Source organism: Zonotrichia albicollis, chromosome 27 (genome assembly GCF_047830755.1).
Source record: "Zonotrichia albicollis isolate bZonAlb1 chromosome 27, bZonAlb1.hap1, whole genome shotgun sequence".
NCBI classification, from domain to species: Eukaryota; Metazoa; Chordata; class Aves; order Passeriformes; family Passerellidae; genus Zonotrichia; species Zonotrichia albicollis.
The window spans coordinates 4,636,747-4,657,784 of record NC_133845.1 but is presented as its reverse complement, the minus strand read 5'-3'; the positions used below and the strand labels follow the sequence as shown (position 1 = coordinate 4,657,784).

At 59.3% G+C, this 21,038-nt stretch overlaps 1 protein-coding gene across 6 annotated transcripts in view; it reads right to left on the bottom strand.

Annotated features, from left to right (window-relative positions):
- IGSF9B (immunoglobulin superfamily member 9B) overlaps window positions 1-6,128 on the bottom strand; it is a 47,963-nt gene extending 41,835 nt beyond the window's left edge. For 3 of the 6 annotated variants that reach the window (XM_005492585.4, XM_014271041.3, XM_005492587.4), the window contains exon 1: window positions 5,830-6,128. In XM_005492585.4, the coding sequence (XP_005492642.2) occupies window positions 5,830-5,893 (64 nt within the window). In that variant the 5' untranslated portion in view covers window positions 5,894-6,128. Of the gene's footprint in view, window positions 1-2,977; window positions 3,097-3,157; window positions 3,179-4,239; window positions 4,283-5,829 lie in introns of those variants that run through there. The other 3 variants (XM_074527764.1, XM_026796756.2, XM_014271038.3) reach the window with 3 other exon arrangements.
- Between the last annotated feature and the right edge of the window lie 14,910 nt (window positions 6,129-21,038).

The window sequence follows — 21,038 nt, the reverse complement described above, 5'->3', positions numbered from 1 at the left end:
TGTCCATGGTCCTGCTGCGCCGATCGGGGACGGAGCTGTCACATGCTGCTCAAGAGCATCCAAGGACGCGCTTCCCGAGAGAACAGGTCCCCAGCACCTCATCGCCTTCAAAGTGACATCCTCTCCCCACCAGCAGGAGAAGATGGAAGCGGTAGCACCTAAACCCCTTTTGCAAGCCCCCCACCTGCCCCAGCGCTCCAGCTCCTGGGCTACCAAGCTGGAATCTTGGTTTCCAGCCCCTCTCCACCAGCTGGACCCTGGAATGCTAATGTTTGCCCAGCTGGAGCAAGAGGCCACCCAGACACGCTGGGGATGGGCGCCAGGGAGTCACACCGCGCCAGGATCCCCTGGCAGAGCAGTGGGTGACATCCCCGGGGAGGGGACGAGCCAGCCGCTCCGCCGGACCCACGGCTGGCCAGGGCTGCCCGGGCGCAGGAAAATAGGTCATCCCCGGCAGCTCACAGCGCCGGTGTCTGATCGCGGGGCCGGTGGGGAATTGCACGCACGGCTGAGCATCACCTCCCCAGCGCACGGCCGACTGGCAGCCACGGCGGGGAAGCGGCCCCCGGCTCTGCCCAGCTGCCACCCGCCCCACTACCGGCCCCGTGCCCTCCTGTCCCCACTTCCAAAGCGCCAGCAAGGCAATGGGGAGATGTCTCACAAACCCTCTTGGGGTCTCCTCAACTTCCCAACCCACCAACCCTGCGGGGTCCCAACCCTGACCAGGTTTTCCTTCCATGCCCAGACCATGAAGAAAGCGAGCAATGGAGACTGCAGCTCTCGATTCAAAGTGTTTTCTCACCCCCACATTTGTAGGGAAACGCTTGAAAACAACCCGCAGACGCCAGAAGAAACAGAGCACAAATAGATGGGGTATTTTTAAACCCACTTGATTTTCCCAGCCAAGTTCAGAGAGGTTCCAAGGCTGAATCTGCGGTTTGGAAACAGGGTCAACATCAGGGAATGGCAGCACCGAGGCGAACCCCAAATCCGCCTCGGTGCAGGAGCTCACGTGAAGCTGGGGGATGCCTCGTAAAGAAAAACAAGTAATCAACAGGCTTCGTCATCCAAGCAGATCCAGGAAAAATAAAAGCACGCCGCGTGCCAGGAGGCAAGAATACAAGATGCGGAGGAGGAGTTGAACAGCATCCCAAAGGGAGAGGAGGGGAGGCTGCCACCACCGAGACGGTGCCACCACGGGGCTCCCCAGGACGGCGATGCCAACCAGGGGAGACCCTCATCTGGATCTGGGCGTGCAGCTCCTCTGATCCCCAGGGCACAGGTGGAAGGTGCCACAGGATTTGGTGAAGGTGAAGGCATCCAGCATCTCTGCTGCGCTCACCAAAGCAGGACCCTTCCTGCAGGTGCTTTCAGAGAGGTTTCCAAAGGAATTAACACCTGGGAAAGCTTCCCCTCCTGGCACAGTGGACACCCATGCTCTGGGGCAGAGAGGGCATCCTGTCCTGACCCACCATCACCTTGCAGCCTGCTAACAGAGGCACCACTATTCATCTCCAGTGCTGCCCCACACCCCTGGCACTCATCCCCACCCCTGTGCCCCCATGGGGACGGCTGAGGGAGCAGGCACAAGGCCCGGAGCCTGTGGACCACTCCTCCCTGGTGAGCTGAGACGAGATGTGCTCTGACACATCCCGCTCCCATCGGTGGAGGCAGGATATGGCAGGGATCTCTGAGGACAAGGCCACCAGCGTGGCATATGGAGGCCAGCAGGGAAGGAGAGCAGGCAGCCATCGCCATGAAATGAAGACAGAGGGAGACTGCAGCCCAGGGTGGGGGACAGGGACAACGTGCTGCAGGGTGTGGAGTGCTGGGAGATTGCCTGTCCCCCACCTCTGTACCCCTTAAATATCTCAGTAAGGGTTGCACCCCCATTACAAACTCAGTCCCTATTTTGGGGTATCCAGAGCCCCCCAAAAGCACCTGCCTGTCCCCTGGGGGGGGAAGCCCTGGGGCTGGGAGCGCAGCCCTCACCCCCTCCCCCAGCTGGAAAGCAGCATCTGGGCTTTCAGTGCGATTCCTGCGTTTTAAACCCGATTTTCCAGATGGATGGAGGGCGATGCGCAGGTCAAGTGACATCCCTCAAGGTCACACGGGGCCAGGGAGGAGAAGGATTAGCGGCTCTGAGGGGTGGCTTGGTGGCCCATTCCCAGCGAGATGGGGACTCAGAACCCCATTCCTGGGCACAAGGGGTGTCCTCTGGGGCTATCACCACCCCCCCTAGGCAGGCAGGCAGCTGCCCTGGCATCCCAAGGAGAATGCATGCATGGGATGCTGCCCCACAGCCGCCCCACAGTGGGTCCTTGCTTCCTGGAATGGCACAGGTGGGAATGTGCCTGGCTCAGCAAGAACATGGCAGCACAGGTTGGTGCTCTGAGAGGCATGGAGATGGAGCAGGAAAGAAAATTACTTCCCTGAGGTCACCTTACTCCTGCCTGGGGGTCCCTTGTGCCCCCTCCCTCCAATCACCACCAGCCCAGTGTTGAGCATCCGGTGTTGGCAGCTGCCTCGTGGGAGGCATCATCTCCCAGCAACGACCAGCAGCTACCTGTGCACTCCCCGTGAGCTTCCTCCACGCACCACAGGGACAAACAAGCAGCTGTGGTGGGAGCTGGAGCACCAAACCCATCCCAGAGGAGACCTTCAGCAGCTGGAGAGCGCTGCCAGGGTGCTGTGCCCCCAGTCCAGCCCCACATCACACCAGTACCCCCATGCAGGCTGGCACCACCCTCCCCATGGAGCAGCGGGTACCATCCCGATGCATTCACAGCCCTCCAGCAGGAAACTGGGATGCCGGCAGCGCTCTGAGCTGCCCGCCAGCAGCTCCTGAATCACGCTGTTCCTGGCTCAGGCAGCCCTCCCACCAACGCCAGCCTCTCCATGGAGGAGCGGGAGGAAGCGAGTTGTTTTTCCAAAGGCCAGCTGGTCGCTCAGGGCTCCCAGCCTGGGAGATTCCTACCGCAGGGAAAGGGAGAGGGAAGGGCTCCTCCATCGGCACGGCATGGGCTTGGACCCACTGCTGGCCCATCTGCAGGGCTTCTCATCCATGTGAAGGCATGACCTCCAGGACAGAGGACCAGAGGTGAATGGGAGCTGTGCCACCCTGCCACAGCTCTGGAGAGGAACTTGCAGGGCTCACCCATCACCAGCAAAGCGGCATCTTCCAAGTCAAAAGGCAACTGAGCCGGCAAAGCATCGCCGCAAAGACCCGCCGGAAAGCCAAGTCATCCACCGAGCCGCTCACGTCCCTCCCTGCCCTGTGTGCTCCCATCCAACAGGTCCAGAGGAGCAGAAAACCTCCAGGGAATGATGGAAATGGGAGCCCGGCCAACACCCTTGGCTGTTCCCGGTGCCAAACCATCCCCTTGCCAGAAGACAGCGGGGCCAAAGCCACACGTGCCAAATCCAGCGGCTCCCGGTCCAGACTCCTCCACGGCCAACGAGGCAAAACCCAAGAGCTGTGCACGGTGAGGAGCAGGGGATGCAGGGCTGGCACTGCCACCTGAGCCACTCCAACCGGCCAAGGTCAGCGCCAGGAGCATCGCCCGCCGCGGTGCCCAGGGAGCCGCCTCAGCAGAGCCGAATCCTCGCTCTGCAAACCCTCCTGCCTGATCCACCAGCGTCCCCACTCCCTGTGTGTGTGCTGCCACAGCGTCACGCTCGTGGGAGAGGGAGGAAAAGCCCCTCGGTGTGACGGCACTGATGGGAATGCCAGGAGGCCGGATCCTTCCTCTGACACCCACTCCTGGCGCGGTCACGTCCTGGCTCTCCTCCCCCATGCCATAAGAGGGGATAACGCACCCTCCTTCCCTCTCTGAGCCGATTAAGGCCTGGAAAGCCCTTGGAGAGCCAGGCAAGAAGGCTGCCCAGGGCCAGCACCACTGGCAAGGAGGAAGTGGTGTGGGAGGAAGGCCATGGCTAGAGGAAAACCCCCAGCGAGGGCACCAGCACACGGTGAGCCCCAGCTCTTCTCCAAAGCCCTGTCCCCAAGCAATGCGGGGTGACAGCTCCCCATGAGGACGGGACAGTGCAGGGAGCAAAGGGCTGCAGCAGCTGGGGTGAGTGCCGTGGGCTCCCTGCCCCTGCGGGGGCCGTGCTGGCCCGCAGCACCCCCTCCCCCGGCAGCCACCCCCGCATTACTCACGGTGCGCTCATTCATCACGTACACGCTGCTCCACACGCACAGCACCCCCGTGCCGGGGCTCCCCGGCACCCACCCACCCCAGCACCACCAGTTCCGGAGCTCCATCCCCGCGGCTCCAGGGTATTTCCAAGTTCCCAGGTGCCGAACGCGCTGCTCTGCTCCTCTCCCCGGCGGAGCATCCCTGTACAAGCAGCTGCTGCAAACACTGCCTCAGCACACTGCAGCACGCAGTTCAGGCAGGCAGCAGCCGGCCATGGCTCGGTGAGAGGGGCTACGTACCCCTAAATGGGGCAGCCCCATGGTGAACCCCCCCAAAAGGACAGCCCCGTCCTGGCACACACCCCCCTGCCTCCAGGAGCCGCCTGCCAGGCGAGGAGGACAAGGGACAAGATGTGACCCGGCGGACTCAGGGAGCGCTGTGAATTGGGGGGGCTGCAGCACCCCGGCAGGTGCCCCCTCCCAGCCCAGCCGTGCCCCTCGAGGCAGTGTCTCCCTCACCACGGGGAGGGGAGTGGTGGTGGCTCCCAGCCAGGCATCGCTTGCTGCCGGCAGCCACCGCATCCCATGGGCAGGGTGGGTGACACCCAGAGCACGGCTCTCATCCCGGGAAAGGAGCACCGGGACGCAGGGAAAACCCGTGAGGAAGCAGCGGCAGAGATGGGGGACGGTGCTGCACCAGCGGCAGGGAGCTCCCCTCTACCTGCAGGGATGGCTCGGAGGGGTGGGAGGGGGCTGGCAGCTGAAGGGGAAGAAGCTCGAGCAGGAAAATCAGGGTTATTCCTTGCTGCCGTCTCCGTCCTGACCTTGGACAACCCTGTGCCTCAGTTTACCACAGCACAGCAGCCAGCCCGCAGTGGGGGGAGAAGGAGGGCAGCCTCTCCTGGGCGGGGGGGTGGGAGCAAAGTCACCCCCAAACCCGCAGCCGGGGCGCTGCAGGGGAAGGCGACGAATCCCTCCCGCATTTCTCCTTGCCCAGCCGGGCTACCCTTGCAGGGAAGGGCAAACGCTGCCCGCACCCCCCGGAGCTGCCGCAGGCGCTTCCTCAGGATGAGAGAAGAAAATCCGAATGCGGAGAAAAGCTTGCCCATCCCTGATCAACGGGGACACTCAGCCAGCCGCGCTCCCTTCCCTCCCCGCCAGGACCCGCAGCCGCTCGCCTTCTCCCAAAGGGAATTTCCAAGCCCTGGGCAGCGGCTCCGCCGCACCGGCAGCTCGGCTTCCCGAACTTGCCCAGCTGCAGCCGCTGCCCTCGGGGAGGTCACGGCCAGCCCCGCCGAGCGCCTGCGGAGGGAGGGAGGATGCGCCGGGCGCTCCCGGCTCCCCCCGGCAGCGGGGGATGAAGGAATCGCCAGCGCCCCGCCGCAGCGGGAAGCGCTCGGTCCCCGCACCGGCAGCGGGGAAGACGCGAAGCCCGCAAATCCCCTTGGCAGCCGCAGTTCCCCCTCCTACCCTCCTCCCCAGCCCCTTCCCGGTACCCTCTCCCCGGGACGTGATGCCCCCCCCGGTGCGCGCATCCCTCCCGGTCCATGCGCATCCCTCCCGCCGCATCCGGTACACCGGGAGAAGGGGGGGAGGACACGCAAAGGCGGCCCCGCCGCCGCCCCGCAAACCCCGGCGCGGCCCTCCCGGGCTCACCCCGGCGGAGAACACCCCGCGGCCGCACTCACCTTGGACGGGCAGCCCGCGGGCGCCGAGCACACTTGCTACCAAAGCGGCCACATACCAAATCATAGTACTACCGGCCCCCGGTGCGCAGCATCTTCCGCCCGCCGGGCGGCCCGGCCGGGGCGGGGCGGGGCCGGGCCGGGCTGGCCGTGGCCGGGCAGGGCTCGGCGGGGCTGGCGGGGCCGGAGGGGCGGCTCAGGGCCGGCCGCCCGCCGCTGCGCCCATGCCCGCGCCCATCCCCGCGCCGCGCCGCACCTGCGCTCCGCCGCGCGGTGCAGCCTAGCCTGCGCCCTTTAGCGGCTCGGCACCGCCCCCGCCCGCCGCCCATTGGCCGCGCCCCGGCGGAGTGGGCGGTGATTGGCCGCCGCCGCGGCCCGGGCCGGTTCAAGGTGGGTTGGCGCGCACGGGGCCCCTGCGCCGCAGTATCATGCGCACTGCCGGGAGCGGCGCGGTCACCTCCGCCGGACGGTCACCTCCCCGCACGGACACCCGCCGGGACCTGCGCCCGCATGGGCCACCGAACCGCCTCGCTGCCACCTCCCCGTGTCCAGATGTGGCGCCGCACCGCCTCGGTGCCGCCTCTCCGTCCCCAGATGTGTCACCGAACCGGATCAGTGTCACCTGGCTGTCCCCAGATGTGCCCTGCACCGGTGCAGTGTCACCTCCCTGAGTCTAGGTGTGCCCCTGCACTGGCACAGTGTCACTTCACCATCCCTAGATGTGCCCCCGAACCGGATCAGTGCCGCCTCCCCGTCCCCAGATGTGCCCTGTACTGGTACAGTGTCACTTTCCTGTGTCTAGATGTGCTCCTGCACCGGTACAGTGTCACCTCGCTGTATCTAGGTGTGCCCCTGAACCGGCTCGCTGCCACCTCCCCGTGTCCAGATGTGCTGCCGCACCACCCGAGTGCTGCCTCCCCGTCCCCAGATGTGCCCTGCACTGGTACAGCGTCACCTCCCTGTGTCTAGGAGTGCCCCTGCACCGGCTCGGTGCCACCTCCCCGTGTCCAGATGTGTCACCACCGCAACCTACTCAGTGTCACTCCCTGTGCCCAGATGTGTCACCGAACCAGATCACCACCACCTCCTCGTCCACAGATGTGCCCCTGCACCAACTCGGTGCCACCTCCTCACCCCCAAATGTGTCACTGCACTGTTTGAGTGTCACCCCCCTGTCCACAGATGTGTCACCACACCCACTCAGTGCGACTTCCCTGTCCCCAGACGTGTCACCACACCAGATCAGTGTCACCTCCCTGTCCCCAGATGGACCCCTACACTGGTACCATGTCACCTGCCTGTGTCCAGCTGTGCCCCTGCACTGGCTCAGTGCCACCTCCCCGCCCACAGATGTGCCCCTGCACAGACTCATTATCACCTCCCTATCCCCAAATGTCACCGCACCTACTCACTGCTCCCTCCTTGTCTCCAAAAGTGTCCCTGCCGTGGTGCAACATCACCATCCTATCTCCAGATGTGTCCCCTGCACCAGCTTAGCATCACTTTCAGCTCAGTGTCACTCCCTGTCCCCAGATGCATTCTCTGTGCCAGCTCAGCGTCACTTTCCTGTCCCCAGCTGTGCCCCTGCATAGCTTTAGTGTCACCTCCCTGTCGCTGGATGTGCCCCCTACAGTAGCTCAGCATCACCTCCCTGTCCGCAGATGTGTCCCCCTCCCCTGGTGCAGTGTCACCTCCCCGGCCCCAGCTGCCACCTGCCCTTGCTGCCCCACACTGCCTCTCTGACACGCCAGTGACAGCTTGTGACTGGGCAGGGTCACCTCCCCACCACAGCCTGAGCCACCTGCCCCCTGCACCAGCTCCACATCAGCTGTGCCATCTGTCCCTGCCACCCTCCCCAGCTCAGGGTCACCTCCCTGCCAGCTGCCTGGTGCCACGGCAGCCTTGTACCACGCACCAGCTCAGGGTAACGCAGCTGCCACCATCTGTGCCCTGGCAGAGGTCCAAAGCCATCACCCCACCAGCCTGGGACAGATATGTCACCTGCCCCCTGCCCCAGCTTGCTGTCACCTCTGCCAGGACCCTGCACTGCTCAGTCACTTCATTGGCACCACCACAGCCTGGTGTCACATTCACTCAGTGCCACTGTCACCTCTAGCACCAGCTGTGCCACCTCCTCCTGTCATTGCACCACCTGTGCCACCTCCCCTGCTCCTGCTCCATGCCATTTGCCTACTGTGACTGCTCCTTGTCCCCTTCTGGGTACTTGACAAGAGAGAATTTGGGTTCATTTCCATGGAAAATGGGCAGAGAACAGGAAGTGCCCCTGTGCTCCCCCATCTCAGCCCAGCCATCCTCCCTGCAAAGACCTGGCAGTGCCAGATGGGCAAACAGCCGGGCTGGCTCCCCCAGGAGCGTGCCAGCCATGGAAAATGGGCCACTGAACTCCGCTAGATGACAGCCAGCCCAGGAGGGGACAGACTCACACGGAGAGGGGGACACGTTGTTTTGTCCCCAGCACTCACTGTGTTCCACTTGCCCATTGGAAGAGGTCTGAGCAGCTGCTCTCCCACCTCTTCCCATGCACGTTCAGGAAAAAAGCAAAATAAATTAAAAAAAAAGAACCCAACTCTTGCAGAGGATGTGGGAGTTGGAGAAACATCCCACAGCCTCTGCCTGGAATTGCATTCCTGGAGGATCAGATGTTGGCACAGCCCCGGGCAGGAGGGAAGAGCATCCCCCAGCCCAGCTCACGCGAGCTCCCGGGCACTTTGCTTCCCCAGCAAATTCCAAGAGCTCATAAAAGCCTGACTCAGCTCCTGGTGCTGAAGTGAAAGCTTGCAGATCTTCACAGGGGGTTGGCACAGCCAGGGCTGACCCTTGTGCTGGGGCAGTTCTGCTCTCCAAGCTGCTCTCCTCTTTCCTGAAAGTCTGGTTTGGAGCGGCCTGGGAGGGTAAAACCCCTTGTCCAGCACCCTCCCACGCCGGTCCTGCCACCTTCAAAGCACCCAAAAACTCCCAGGCTGCAGAGCAGCCAGCCCAAGGCTGGCACAGCTCCATCTTCCCTCGCCCAGCCAGACAGAGACAAAGTGCTCTGGTCTAGCTGGAGTCTGTGTCACCAGTCAGATCATCTCCATGTCTTTACCTAGCTTTTGCCACTGCTTCAAAGAGGAGAAAAACATAATTGAGGGCATTGAAGGCACCTTTGGTAACAGCCCAACCTGGGAGGCATCAGGAGCCCGTGGTGGATGGGGGCACCCAGCCCTGATCCCAGCGTGTGCATCCACAGGGGCCCCACCAACATCCCTCAAGAAACTGGAAATATGGGCTTGGTTTGGAGCATGGCTGTCAGTTCACACCCTTGTTTCTCCAGACTAATTTGCTGGTTTCATGAAATCCATTCCCCACTGTTTTCACACTTCTCTCCCTCTCTATTTATAGCTGGGTTTATTTACATGAGCAGGGCACTCCTTGTACTTGCACGTCAGCCTGTGGTGGCAGAGCCAGGAGCGGGTGAAGGAATCAGTGGCGAGGCAAGGAGCCCCCCAGCCCCTGGCCATGGCACATGGCAGGCAGGTGGGCAGCCCTCCATGCCAAGGGGGTGGGCTTGGAGGGAACCAAATCAGCCACACAGAGCCCAGTCCTGCACAAATGTTCCCATCTCCACATTCATAGCACTGCAGTTCCCATGGGACGCAGATCACCCTGCAGCTGGCACCTTTCTGCCCCACACTCCTACAGTTCCCATGGGATGGAGATCACCTTGGAGCTGGCACCTTCCTGCTCCCCATTCCCAGCACTGCAGTTCCATGGGATGCCAGGCTGGAGCTGGCACCTTCCTGCCCCACACTCCCAACACTGCAGCTCCATGGGATGCAGGGCACCCTGGAGCTGGCACCTTCCTGCCCCACATTCCCAGCACTACAGTTCCTGCCCCCCATTCCCAGCACTGCAGTTCCATGAGATGCAGGGCTGGAGCTGGCATCTTCCTGCCCCCCATTCCCAAGAGTGCAGCTCCCATGGGATGCAGGGCACCCTGGAGCTGGCACCTTCCTCCCAGCACTGAAGTTCCATGAGATACAGGGCACCCTGGAGCTGGCGCCTTCCTGCCAGCATTGCAGTTCCATGGGATGCAGGGCACCCTGGAGCTGGCACCTTCCTGCCCCCCATTCCCAGCTGGAGCTGCTCTTGCAGCAGCATTTTGCTGACCTGAGCTGTACCTGTGTGTTGTGCTACTGACCCAGGGATGTCCTTGTCCTCCACATGGTCAGCAGAGCCCACCGTGCCCAGCTGAGTCACTGACAACTGCCCAGTGCTAATTCCACTGCTCTGTCTAACAAGAGGGATAAAAATGTGGCTGTTTTTTAAAAGAAAACAGCTCTGACAGATGAGGCAGGAGTTCTCAGATTAGCACCAGAGACCTGGGGGATGCAGCTCTCCCCATCACACACATTTGTGTGGGAGAGATGCAGCCCTGGCTGAGCCCTGCTGCCATCTCCCTGAGATTTGGCTCTCAGGATCAGGGAGAGAGGTTTTGGGTTGGGAAGTGGCACGAGAAAAGTGGGAATGAGCTACAACTCAGGCTGGAAACCCAGGGAATTCCAGCACTTGGAGCAGCAAGGATCTGGATCAGACTTCATATGGGGCAGCAAAAAATACTCAACACTGGAGAGGGGCTGACTTGAAAATGGGACTTGCCAGGGTATGGATTGCTGCTTCTCTCCCTCCAACACCTCACTGCTGGTGACCAGTCCAGGAAAGCAGGAATCTGGACCCAGCTGCTTCCCACCTGGCCGAGGGATGCTCCAACCCACACGGGGCTGAGTCTCCCTGCACAAGTACATGATTATTCACAGCCTCCAGCATTTGCATGGTGGAGTCACGAGTCTCACAACACCTGATCTCCCGGGAGAGCTGCCTCCTGCACTTCGGAGGGAACGGCCCACATTCCCAAAGTGGGACTTGGTGTCTCACAGCATCCCACATGGCCCAGCTGTCACCTCCTCCCCTCTCTGTGCAGGGACCAGCAGAGCCCACCCCATCCCTGCCACCTCAGCAGGGCAGGGACCTGCAGGGGCACTGAAAACCCATGAGCTGAGCTGGAAGGGCTGTGCCAAGCCTGCAGTGTCGCTGCCTGCACAGCCAGCCTGCTCTTTGGGAAGACCAAAACAAGCCCCCTCAAAGGACAGGCAGGCAGATGGGCTCGGCTCACACCCAGCTGGGGTTAGGCTCGTTCCCTCCTCGTCCCCTCTCCCCTCGCTGTGGCTCATCCCCGACGCGTGACTCCAGATGGCAAACAGGGAATATCCTGCCATGCCTTGCTGACTGCACGTCCAAGTCGTGGAACGCTCCACCTGTGGTATTTCAGAAAAGACACACCAAACTTGTGCGAAGAGGGGTCAGTTGAGTCACGGTAACAACTTTCTCCTCCCGTTAGCAGGTCTCCAACAGAGCTAATTACTCATCAGCCCACTAATAGACTCACTCACACTGCACTGCCTGGATCAAGCAGCAGCGATTGTCTGTCTTGTCTTGTTAACCTCAAAGGAAGATCCGGCTGCGGTAACGCGATACCCCATCCTTATCTCATCACCTGCTCCTCCAGCCTGAATACGTCTTTCCACTGAGCATCCCTATCCCAACCCCAGCCAGGGGAAGCCTTGTTGTGCTGCTCTGTGGGATCTTTGTGGGGTCAGTGGGGGTCCCCAAATCCACGGCAGCCACTGTGACCTGGTGTTTGCTCCCCCAAGCAAAGAGGAGCAGGACACTGACCTCCCCTGTGACCCATCTCTCCCTTCACATAAATCAGTGCTGTTGTAGCCCCCCATCCTATAGCCCATGGGGGGACACACCCCTCAGGGGCTGGCTGGTCCTAAAAAGAGGACAGAACGTACCCTGCAGCACGGCACCCCAGCACTGCCGCCCACCCCGTTACTCAGCGGGGCTCTCTGGCACCGGGAACACACCTCCCTGCGCGGGAGCACAGCACAGCACGTGCTTCTGGGGGCTGCGGCACTTGTCATCGGCGCTGTCATCGCCATGAGTAACCACACTTTGCCTTGGCTTCCCCGAGAACATCCCCAAAAAGCCAGGAGCGTGCTGCTCTCCTTGCTGGGGAGGGGAGGAACGGAGCCACGGCAGCTGCTCAGCTCCCTGCACCGGGGGAAACTGAGGCACGGAGCCACGGCAGCTGCTCAGCTCCCTGCACCAGGGGAAACTGAGGCACGGGGATCCAGCCATGCTGAGCTCCCTGCACCAGGGGAAACTGAGGCACACAGCCATGGCTGCTGCTCAGCTTCCTGCACCAAGGGAAAATGAGGCACAGAGCCAAGGAGCTGCTCATCCCTCTGCACCAGGGGAAACTGAGGCACGGGGATCCGGCCATGCTGAGCTCCCAGAGGGAGGGTGTCACAGACATGTTTTAATAAAATCCTTTCCTTAGGATTTTTTCTCCCAAGAAGCCTCTGTTGCTGCTCGTAGTTTTGAAAAAAAAAAATGAAAAAAGGGGGAAATAGCTACTGGCTCAGTGGTTTTCTAAATAGTTATTAGTGATTTTCTTTAGCAGTTCTCTGTTTCAGGATTCTCCAGGTCTGTTTCAGCACCAGAAAGGACCACCAGGGATGTCAAAAGAGCAGCATCTCCAGAACAGAGATATAGAAACCTTCTCCTGAAACTCAGCTGTTTGGAGTTGAAACAATGAACTTTCCTTGCATGGGAGGGGGACAAGGCTGGGCCCTGGCAGGAGGGGACAGGAGGTGACTCAGTGAAGGTGGGGTGGCCAGGCTGGCTCAGCACTGTGGGCACACGCCGTGGCCCTGTGCTCCAGCCCCTCACCCTGGCATCCTGCCCAGCCCCTGCACATGCAGCGTGTCATCATCAGCTGTGACACTCTGCTGACGTCCCCGGATCATGTGGCATCAACCTCGCCCGTAATTACCGGCGCAGGAGCTCTTCTCCTCCTCCCTCTGATCTCTGCTGCCCTGCCGGGCTCCCCGATGTCCCAGGCCCACCCGAACTGGGGGGCTGAGCATCACCCCAAGCTCCCCCAGGGGCTTTGCTGGTGCCAGGCAGGATCCCTGGGATGTGGGACCGTCTGCAATCCAAGCCTTGCCCCCCTAAATCCCACCTCAACTTGCTGGCCCTGCTGCAGCAGAGGACAAACCTGTCGAGGTCCCCTCCATGGCCGGACCCCACAGCACCCCAGGGAGGGCACAGGCAGGCAGGTGCCAGGCTGGGCTGGCCGAGGGCAGGGAAGAGCATTGCAGCCTCCCGAGGAGGGGGGCCGGGCTTAGAAAAGGCTTTTGCTGCCGGAGAGAAGGGATCTCTTGTGCAGAGCCAGAGGCAGGGGAGCCTCAGAGCCGCCTTTGTTCAAAGGAGAGATGATGATGATGGCTGCAGGGCCTGCAGCCTCGCACCTCCCTGCCCAGGCTGAACCAGTTACTGCTTTTCTCCTCCCTCAAAGTGATCATCTTGGGTGGGGGGCTCAGGGTGGGCCCTGAGGACCCCTCAGCCAGAGCCCATCCCTTGCTGGATGGCTTTTCCCATAGCCATACCCCAAACCAGGGTACATCGTGGATGGGGGAAGCAGAGCCCAACCTCTCAGGGAACCCCTCCATGTGCCTCCAGCCCCCTCCTGCTGCTCCCTGCCCCGCAGCAGGTGGGCAAATCCTCAGCTCCCTCCAACAACAGCCTGACAACCTGTAACAGGATTGCCCGAGGCCACAGCCCTCCAAGCTGTCTGCCCTGCTCAGGAGGCCAGGCACAGCAAAAAGAAGCTCTGGTCCTTCTGTGTGTCCCCTCCAGGCACAGCCCAGGTGCCACAACAAAAGGCTGAGAGAGACAGTGTGCCCAGCACAGGTGATTTGGAGGCTCCCAGCTCAGCACCCTGTGCCCCCAAGCTCAGGGCATCACCACAATGCCCCCAAACCCTCCCTGGACCAGGAGAGACTTGGGGATGAAGGCGCAACGAGCAGGTGACACTGCAGCCAGCCATGGGGAGGAAATTCCCATGCAGAAGTCACACGGTGACACCAGCCTGCAGATCCAGGTGCCCCCAGGTCACCTTTACTGCCACAGCACCCCCAGGGGACACAGGAAGAGGTGACAGCCCCGCAGTGTGACCGTGTTCACAGGGGTCTCAGGATGAGGGAAGATATGAGGATCTGACTCCACGTTTCAGAAGGCTGATTTATTATTTTATGATATATATTACATTAAAACTATACTAAAAGAATATAAGAAAAGGTTTCATCAGAAGGCTGGCTAAGAATAGAAAAAGAAGGAATGATAACAAAGACTTGTGGCTCGGACAGAGAGTCTGAGCCAGCTGACTGTGATTGGCCATTAATTAGAAACAACCACATGACACCAATCCCAGATGCACCTGTTGCATTCCACAGCAGCAGATAACCATTGTTTACATTTTGTTCCTGAGGCCTGTCAGCTTCTCAGAAGGGAAAATCCTAAGGAAAGGATTTTCCATAAAAGATGTCTGAGACATCCCAGAGCTCTTTTGGGAACATGGGGGTCCTGTCCCAGCGGGACACAACGCCCCAAACCATCCCCTCCATGGAGACGGGCACAGAGCAGTGAGAGGAGCTGAGCACAACCCTCTCAGGGAGAGGTGACAGCCCCCCAGAGCTCTGTTGGGGACATGGGTGTCCTGTCCCAGTGGGACACACAGCTCCCCAAACCATCCCTTCCCCAGAGCATCGAGAGGAGCCGAGCCCAGCCCGGCCCAGCAGCGCTGTCGGCAGCGCTTCCCGCAGCTGGGCTTGGCTCCCAGTCAGCTTCCCCCTCGCCAGGCTCCCTCCCTGCCAGGCAGCAATCAGCCCGGCATTCACGGGGCTGCGGGAAGATGACTCGGCAGCGAGTCAGACCACTCTGGGGACAAATGTGCAATCAGTCCCCAGGAGCACGCCTGGCTCCCCTGGGAGGCCGGCAGAGCTCCAGGGAATGCCCTGGGGAGCCTGTGGGCATGGGTAGCGCTGCACCCTCCTTTCTGATGCTCCCCATCCCAAAAAACCCCTCCAGGGTGCTCACCCACTCATGCAACACCCTCCTGACACGGCTCGGGCAGGAGGACCAGGGAAAGCTCTCCCTCGTTTTTCTGCCTTCACTGAAGATGGTCCTGGGAGTGGAGCAGCTGGAAAGCCTCACAGCCCCAGCCTGTTCTCCCTGTCAGACAGCAGCAGAACAACTTTCCAAGTGCTGAGAGCCTGGGAGAATTGTGACTGATGCGTGCCCCAATCCCTCCTGGCTGCATCAGCACTCCCAAAAACACCCTGGGCAGCACAGCAGCCACGCCTTGACCCACCAGATTCAGTAAGAGACCCCTCCCCGGTCGTTCCATGGATTTGATCCCCCAGAATCCAACATTTCCCTCTCCATCTCGGGCACTGGTGTGTCGCTGCTGCCTCACACTGACATTTCTCTCCCCGGATGCCACTTATTTATAGCATGCCTGACCTTTCCCCAAGTTTACATCCTCCTCTCCCTTCCCTTCCACCCACCCAACTCTGGGAACCACCCCGGGGATGCTCCCAAGCCCAGCTGTGTGCACACATCCCCCAGGGCCCCCTTGGGATGTGGTTCCCCAGCACGGCCATGGCCAGCACGGGAGGACAAAGCTGGGGGTGTCTGTCAGGCAGAGCCCCCTCCTTCCCCACTGCGAGGAACAGCTTCCAATTAAAGCAGCTGCCTTTGGAATCCAGATGGCCCATCACTCTTGCTGGGGAAGAGGAGAGAGTCTGTTCCACCGCAGCCCCCTGCGAAGGCAGGGCTGGGGAAAGCAGCAGGCTCCAGCCGTGTGGGTGGGATTTGCCAGCGAGCTGCAGGCTGCAAGGCCAAGGCAGAGCAGGAAATTTGCATTGCAGCCCGGCTCGGGGCTCTGGTGCCGTTCCCTTGGGCTGCAGGGGAATTTCTCCCATTTTTGCCCAGCTGTAACAAGCCCCAGCTCCCACCAGGATCCCCATCACTCTCTCCTTGGCCAGTGTAGTGGGTTCCCCATTTGCAGGCACCTCCCAGCACCCAAGCTCTGCCTAATTTGGGAAAAATTGCTCTGTGGGGATGGAGGGGCTGCTCCAACAGAGAGGGAAAGCACGTTTGGAACACGCCCAGCTTCAGCATCCATTCCTTTGCAGAGCAGGAAATTTGCATTGCAGCCCGGCTCAGGGCTCTGGTGCCATTCCCTTGGACTGCAGGGGAATTTCTCCCATTTTTGCCCAGCTGTAACAAGCCCCAGCTCCCACCAGGATCCCCCATCACTCTCTCCTTGGGCAGTGCAGTGGGTTCTCTCCGTTGCAGGCACCTCCCAGCACCCAAGCTCTGCCTAGTTTGTGAAACATTCCCTCTGGGGCTTGAGGGAAAGCACCTTTGGAAAACACCCAGCTTCAGCATCCATCCCCTTGCAGTGCAAACCCCCCTGTTCCTGCCAGCCTGGGGTGGGGGTCTGGGTGCCAGGAAGGGCATCCCGGCTGCTGGAAAAGCAGGAGCCCCCCGCCCTCCCTGCTGTCTGTCCGTCCGTCTGTCCCTCCCCAGGCGATGGGCTCCGTCCCGACCTCCCGGCCCGCGCCGCCTCTGCTGCTCTAATTACTCCTCTCGCACCCGGCGCCGGGGCCCTCCGACCAAATTACCATCGATCCTCTGCTCCAGCCCAATCGATGCCATTGACTGAGGCATTAGAAAGACAAATCCGGGCTCCCCGCCCCGGGAAGGCGGCGGCAGCCCCGGGGCTGGGGGATGCCACCGCTCATGGTGAGATGTGGGAGGCACAGGGATGCCCTCGCTTGATGCTCTCCATCCCTACAGAGATAACAAACAGCTCCCAGGACCTGAAAGCACCAACTCACTTGTGCATCCGACAGCAGGGATCAAACTCCTGGAGCTCACAGGCCTGATCCAGCCAGAAATGCCTGGCAGGAAAGGATTTCCCTCCCAAAACCTCCCCTGCTTCTGCCCAGCTCCCACTCTTTTCAATAAAAGAAAGGATTTTCCCTTTTAACCTGCTGAATCAGCAAGTCCAGCCTGCATCCCAGGCACCTGAATTAAGCAGCAGTGATATTTAACAACACGGGCAGCTGGTGAAACAGCTAACCTGGGAAGGGGGGGAGCTCAATGGGACAGCCCTGCATGGGACAGGGATGCCATGGTCCTGTGTGGGCTGGGGATGCTCTGATTCAGCCCTGAATCAGTTTGGGATGCTCTGGTCGAGCTCTGGGTGGGACAAGGATGATCTGGTCCAGCCCTGAGTGGGATGGGAATGCTCTGGTCAGGTTGGGGATGTTCTGATCCATCTCTGGGTGGGATGGGGATGCTGTGGCTGGGATGAGGATGCTCTGGTCGAGCTCTGGGTGGGACAAGGATGATCTGGTCCAGCCCTGAGTGGGATGGGGATGTCCTGGTCCATCCCTGAATCAGTTGGGGATGTTCTGGTCCATCCCTGAATGGGATGGGGATGCTCTGGTCCAGCCCTGGACGGGATGGGGATGCTCTGGTTCTGCTCTGAAGGGGACAAGGATGCTCTGGTCCATCCCTGAATGGCATGGGGAGGCTCTAGTCAGGTTGGGGATGTTCTGGTCCAGCCCTGAATGGGACAAGGATGCTCTGGTCCAGCCCTGGGTGGGATGGGGATGCTCTGGTCCAGCCCTGCATGGAAGAAGGAGGACATGATCCAGCTCTGCCTGGCACAGGGATGGGCCATCCTCCATCACACCACACAAGGAACAAATCCCAGCACAGCCCCATAGTCACCAGCAAGGCTGCAGTGGGGAATAATTGAATCACAGCCTGGACAAGGGATCACTGGCTAAAATCCCCCCTGGCCCAGCGTTACACAGATGGGAAACAGAGGGGGGCCAGCCCTGAGCCCCCTCCTCCCAGGAGCAGATAATAGACCCCGTGTGAGCAAATTACAAGGAATTTGCAGCCATCCCATCTAATCCACAGGGGAGACATCTGAATCCTACAAGGAGCATTTGGCTTCTGGGTATAGAGGAGCTTAGAGACATGCAGAGGCATTAAAAACACGCCTGGGGATTAAGCTGGGAACTGGGAAGGGAGAGCACAGCTGGAGACCATGGGCAGCTGTGGGAGAAGATGGTTGGGGCTATCCAAGGGCTGTGGGCAAACTGGTTTTGGGCAATATCCAAGTGTCCCAGTGTTCTGATCTAGGCTTGGAGCCTGAGGCATCAGTGGTGGAGGTGGGAACCCACGGGGTGCTGACAGAAAGGTGGGATCTGACCACGGTGTGCTAAAGTGAGGTGTCACAGCATTTTGGGCTCCAACACCAAGCAGGCACCAAGGGCTGCAGCCCGTGCCCAAACCCACATTCAGGCCAGATCACCCAGCCCTAAGGTCGAGCAAAGTCAGCCCCAAGCATCTCCCAGGATCAGGTCCATGCCAGTGGGGTCTTCCAAGGATAGACTTTGGCAACGTCCCTCATCATTTGGGATTTATTCTGATCATCTCTAATCCTCTGCCTTGATTGCTGAGGCCCCCAATCTCATTAGTTGGGCTACGCTGGGTCATTACTGATGTTGGGGGGTGTTTAAAATTGATATTAATCCCATCTCAATAATCTGGCATTTATTGATTTTTATTTTTAACCTCCCATGTTATTAAGATGAGCTGAGCCAGCTCCTTATTTCTGGGGGCTGCCCCATCTCAGCAAACCCTCAAAGGCTCCCAAAAACCTGATTTATCCCAGCCCACAGAGGAGATGCTACCTCTGGCCTTTGCAGGCTGTGAGCATCACCGAGCTGCCAACAACCCAGCAGCACTGACCCCCAGCTGCTCTCCTTTAAACCTGTTATTATCATTTTTCTTAATTACCACAGAAACGAGCGGCACGTTCAGGACATGGCGAGAGCCTGATGAGGAAGGAGCCATTAGCACCCCGTCAAAACAGCATCTCAGAAAGGATCTTTGACAAAATTGTCACCGGAGAGGCAGGGGGAGCAAGGCAGCCCGGCACAGTTGTACATCATTTTGACAGCTCGCATTAAGGCAACTTCAGGCACCTCTGGGAAATTACCTCCCCGTTAAACAGAGGCAGGCGCAGTGCCTGGGGGCTGAGCTCGGCAGCTGGGGCAAAACAGGGCAGGGAGGTGCCCTGTGGGAGTATCGGGGGTTCCATGGTCGGGGTGGACAGAGATGAGAGATCTCTGAAGCCAGGGCTTGGAATTTGTGGTTTATTGCAAAGGGCCTGGGTGCAGGGCCTTGCTGGGAGCTGCCAGCCACAGCTCAGAGCAGGCCTGAGAGAAGAGAGACAGGTAAAGAGAGTGGTAAAGAGGATGAGAGAGTGAGGTTCCCATTACAATACAATAAATCTTCTTCTGGTAGTGAAATTTGGGGTTTATGGCAAAGGATGTGGGTGCAGGGGCCTTTTGGAACTTGGGGTTCATTGCAAAGGGCCTGGGTGCAGGGCCCTGCTGGAGCTGCCAACCACAGCTCAGAGCAGGCCCGAGAGAAGAGAGGGGGAGAGTGTAAGAGGATAAGAGAGCAAAAGCATAAGAGGGTAAAAAAGGTAAGAGAGTAAGAGGGGCAAGAGCTGAGAGCAAAGTTCCCATTACAATACAATAAATCTTCTGTGTTGAATATTCTGATTCTCACTAACCAATCTATCACAATATACAAATCCTATAGCATTTACATACAGCCCATAAGTATCATTGCATCACCATACTGTGCTGCATTTTAAACCCTAAAAACTCCTCTTTGGGCCCCTTCTGCCAAGCTGTAGGGTCTGCTCTGACCCTTGGGCCTGTCTGCAAGCAGAGGGTGTTGTTCCATCAAAAGGGGATCACCTTCAGCAGCCACACCATTGTTTTCCAGTTGTTCAGTAACTGAGGTATCTCAAAGCTTGCTTTCATTTCAGTCTTACTTACTGTTTCCATATTCTCCAAATCTTTTGCCAGACAATCATATTTACAAGGCTTTCCCATCTCATCTTCCCCAACAGTGCCCCTGGGGGTGCCCAGTGCATTCAAACCAAGGGTTTGCCTCAGTTTCCCCGAGCACAGGCACAGCTGCTGGATGATCAGAAGGGGTTTCCTTCCCTCTCCCAGCTCTGAGCTGAGCTCAGAGCTGATGGCTGCTTCTCCGCCTCCTCTCCAGACCCTTGGCAAAAAGCAAAATGCCAATAACTTTGGGAACAGCTCGTGTTTAGCTTGGCAGGCCGGCTATTGTTCCTATACTGCAAACGCATGGATGGCACAGACATGTTTGGGGTGGATGCAAGCTGTTCCCCCCAGCCCCAGCACAGCAAGTGTCAGCTCCCAGCTGGAGGCACATCAAGCAGGGCTTTTTGGGATGAAACCACCTCCAAAGGCTCCCCAAATTAATGGGGTGGGAGAAAAACCTGCTGCAAATGCCTTCCCATCCCCATAGTAACCCATCCCTCCATCCTAATCGGGCTGCTCTGGGCATATTTTCTGCCCAAAGGCAGCAAGTTTTTAGCACAAGGTAGGAGAAATGATGGAGCAAAGCCAAAGTCAAGTACCACCAGCTCCAGCAAGTGCCTGGAGAAGCTCTCAGGGAGCAAAGCAATGCAGAGGCAGCAGTCCAAGGTAAAGATGTGGGGGTAGGGAGGGCAGCTTCATGGTTGTGCTGTATTTTTAGTTCCTGGGTTTAGGAGCCAACATTTTAATAGGGGAGGTTGTTTTAATTGGAACTACAGTCACTAAGAAAAACACAAGAGGAGTAAATATAGAAAAATAGTCATGTTTCTGAAGGTTTTTTGGTATTTGTCTAATTAAATGGAGCATTTTAATTGCACATCAAACAGTGCCATTTCTCAAAAAAAAAAAAAAAAACCCCACAGGCATTTGCCTGGATTTGAAGAGCAGCTGACACGAACTTGGCAAAACAAGTCTGGACCCCCTCATTTGCAAAGCAGATTTGGAGACACCCCAGAATGTTCCACAAGGATGAGGAGCTGATGGACCCCAAGTGGTTTGGGACTCAAACCCACCTGCAGCTCCCAGGGATCCCTGACACATTGTTCCTACCAGGGAAACCCTCTGATGGAGGTGCTGAATGTTCTCTGGATGCCAGGAGGTTGCTATTCCTGGTCCAGGAGGAGAGGAAGCTGCTGGTACTGATGAGATGCTGCTCAGAGCCAGAGACTCCAAACCCAGGGCATGGGAAGAGCCAAGCAGCCACTGAACCACCAGAGAGCTACAGAGCACATGCCCATGGAGATGCCAACCATCTGGGCACGTGTGATGAGCAAAAAGCCACTTTTCTGTGCTGCT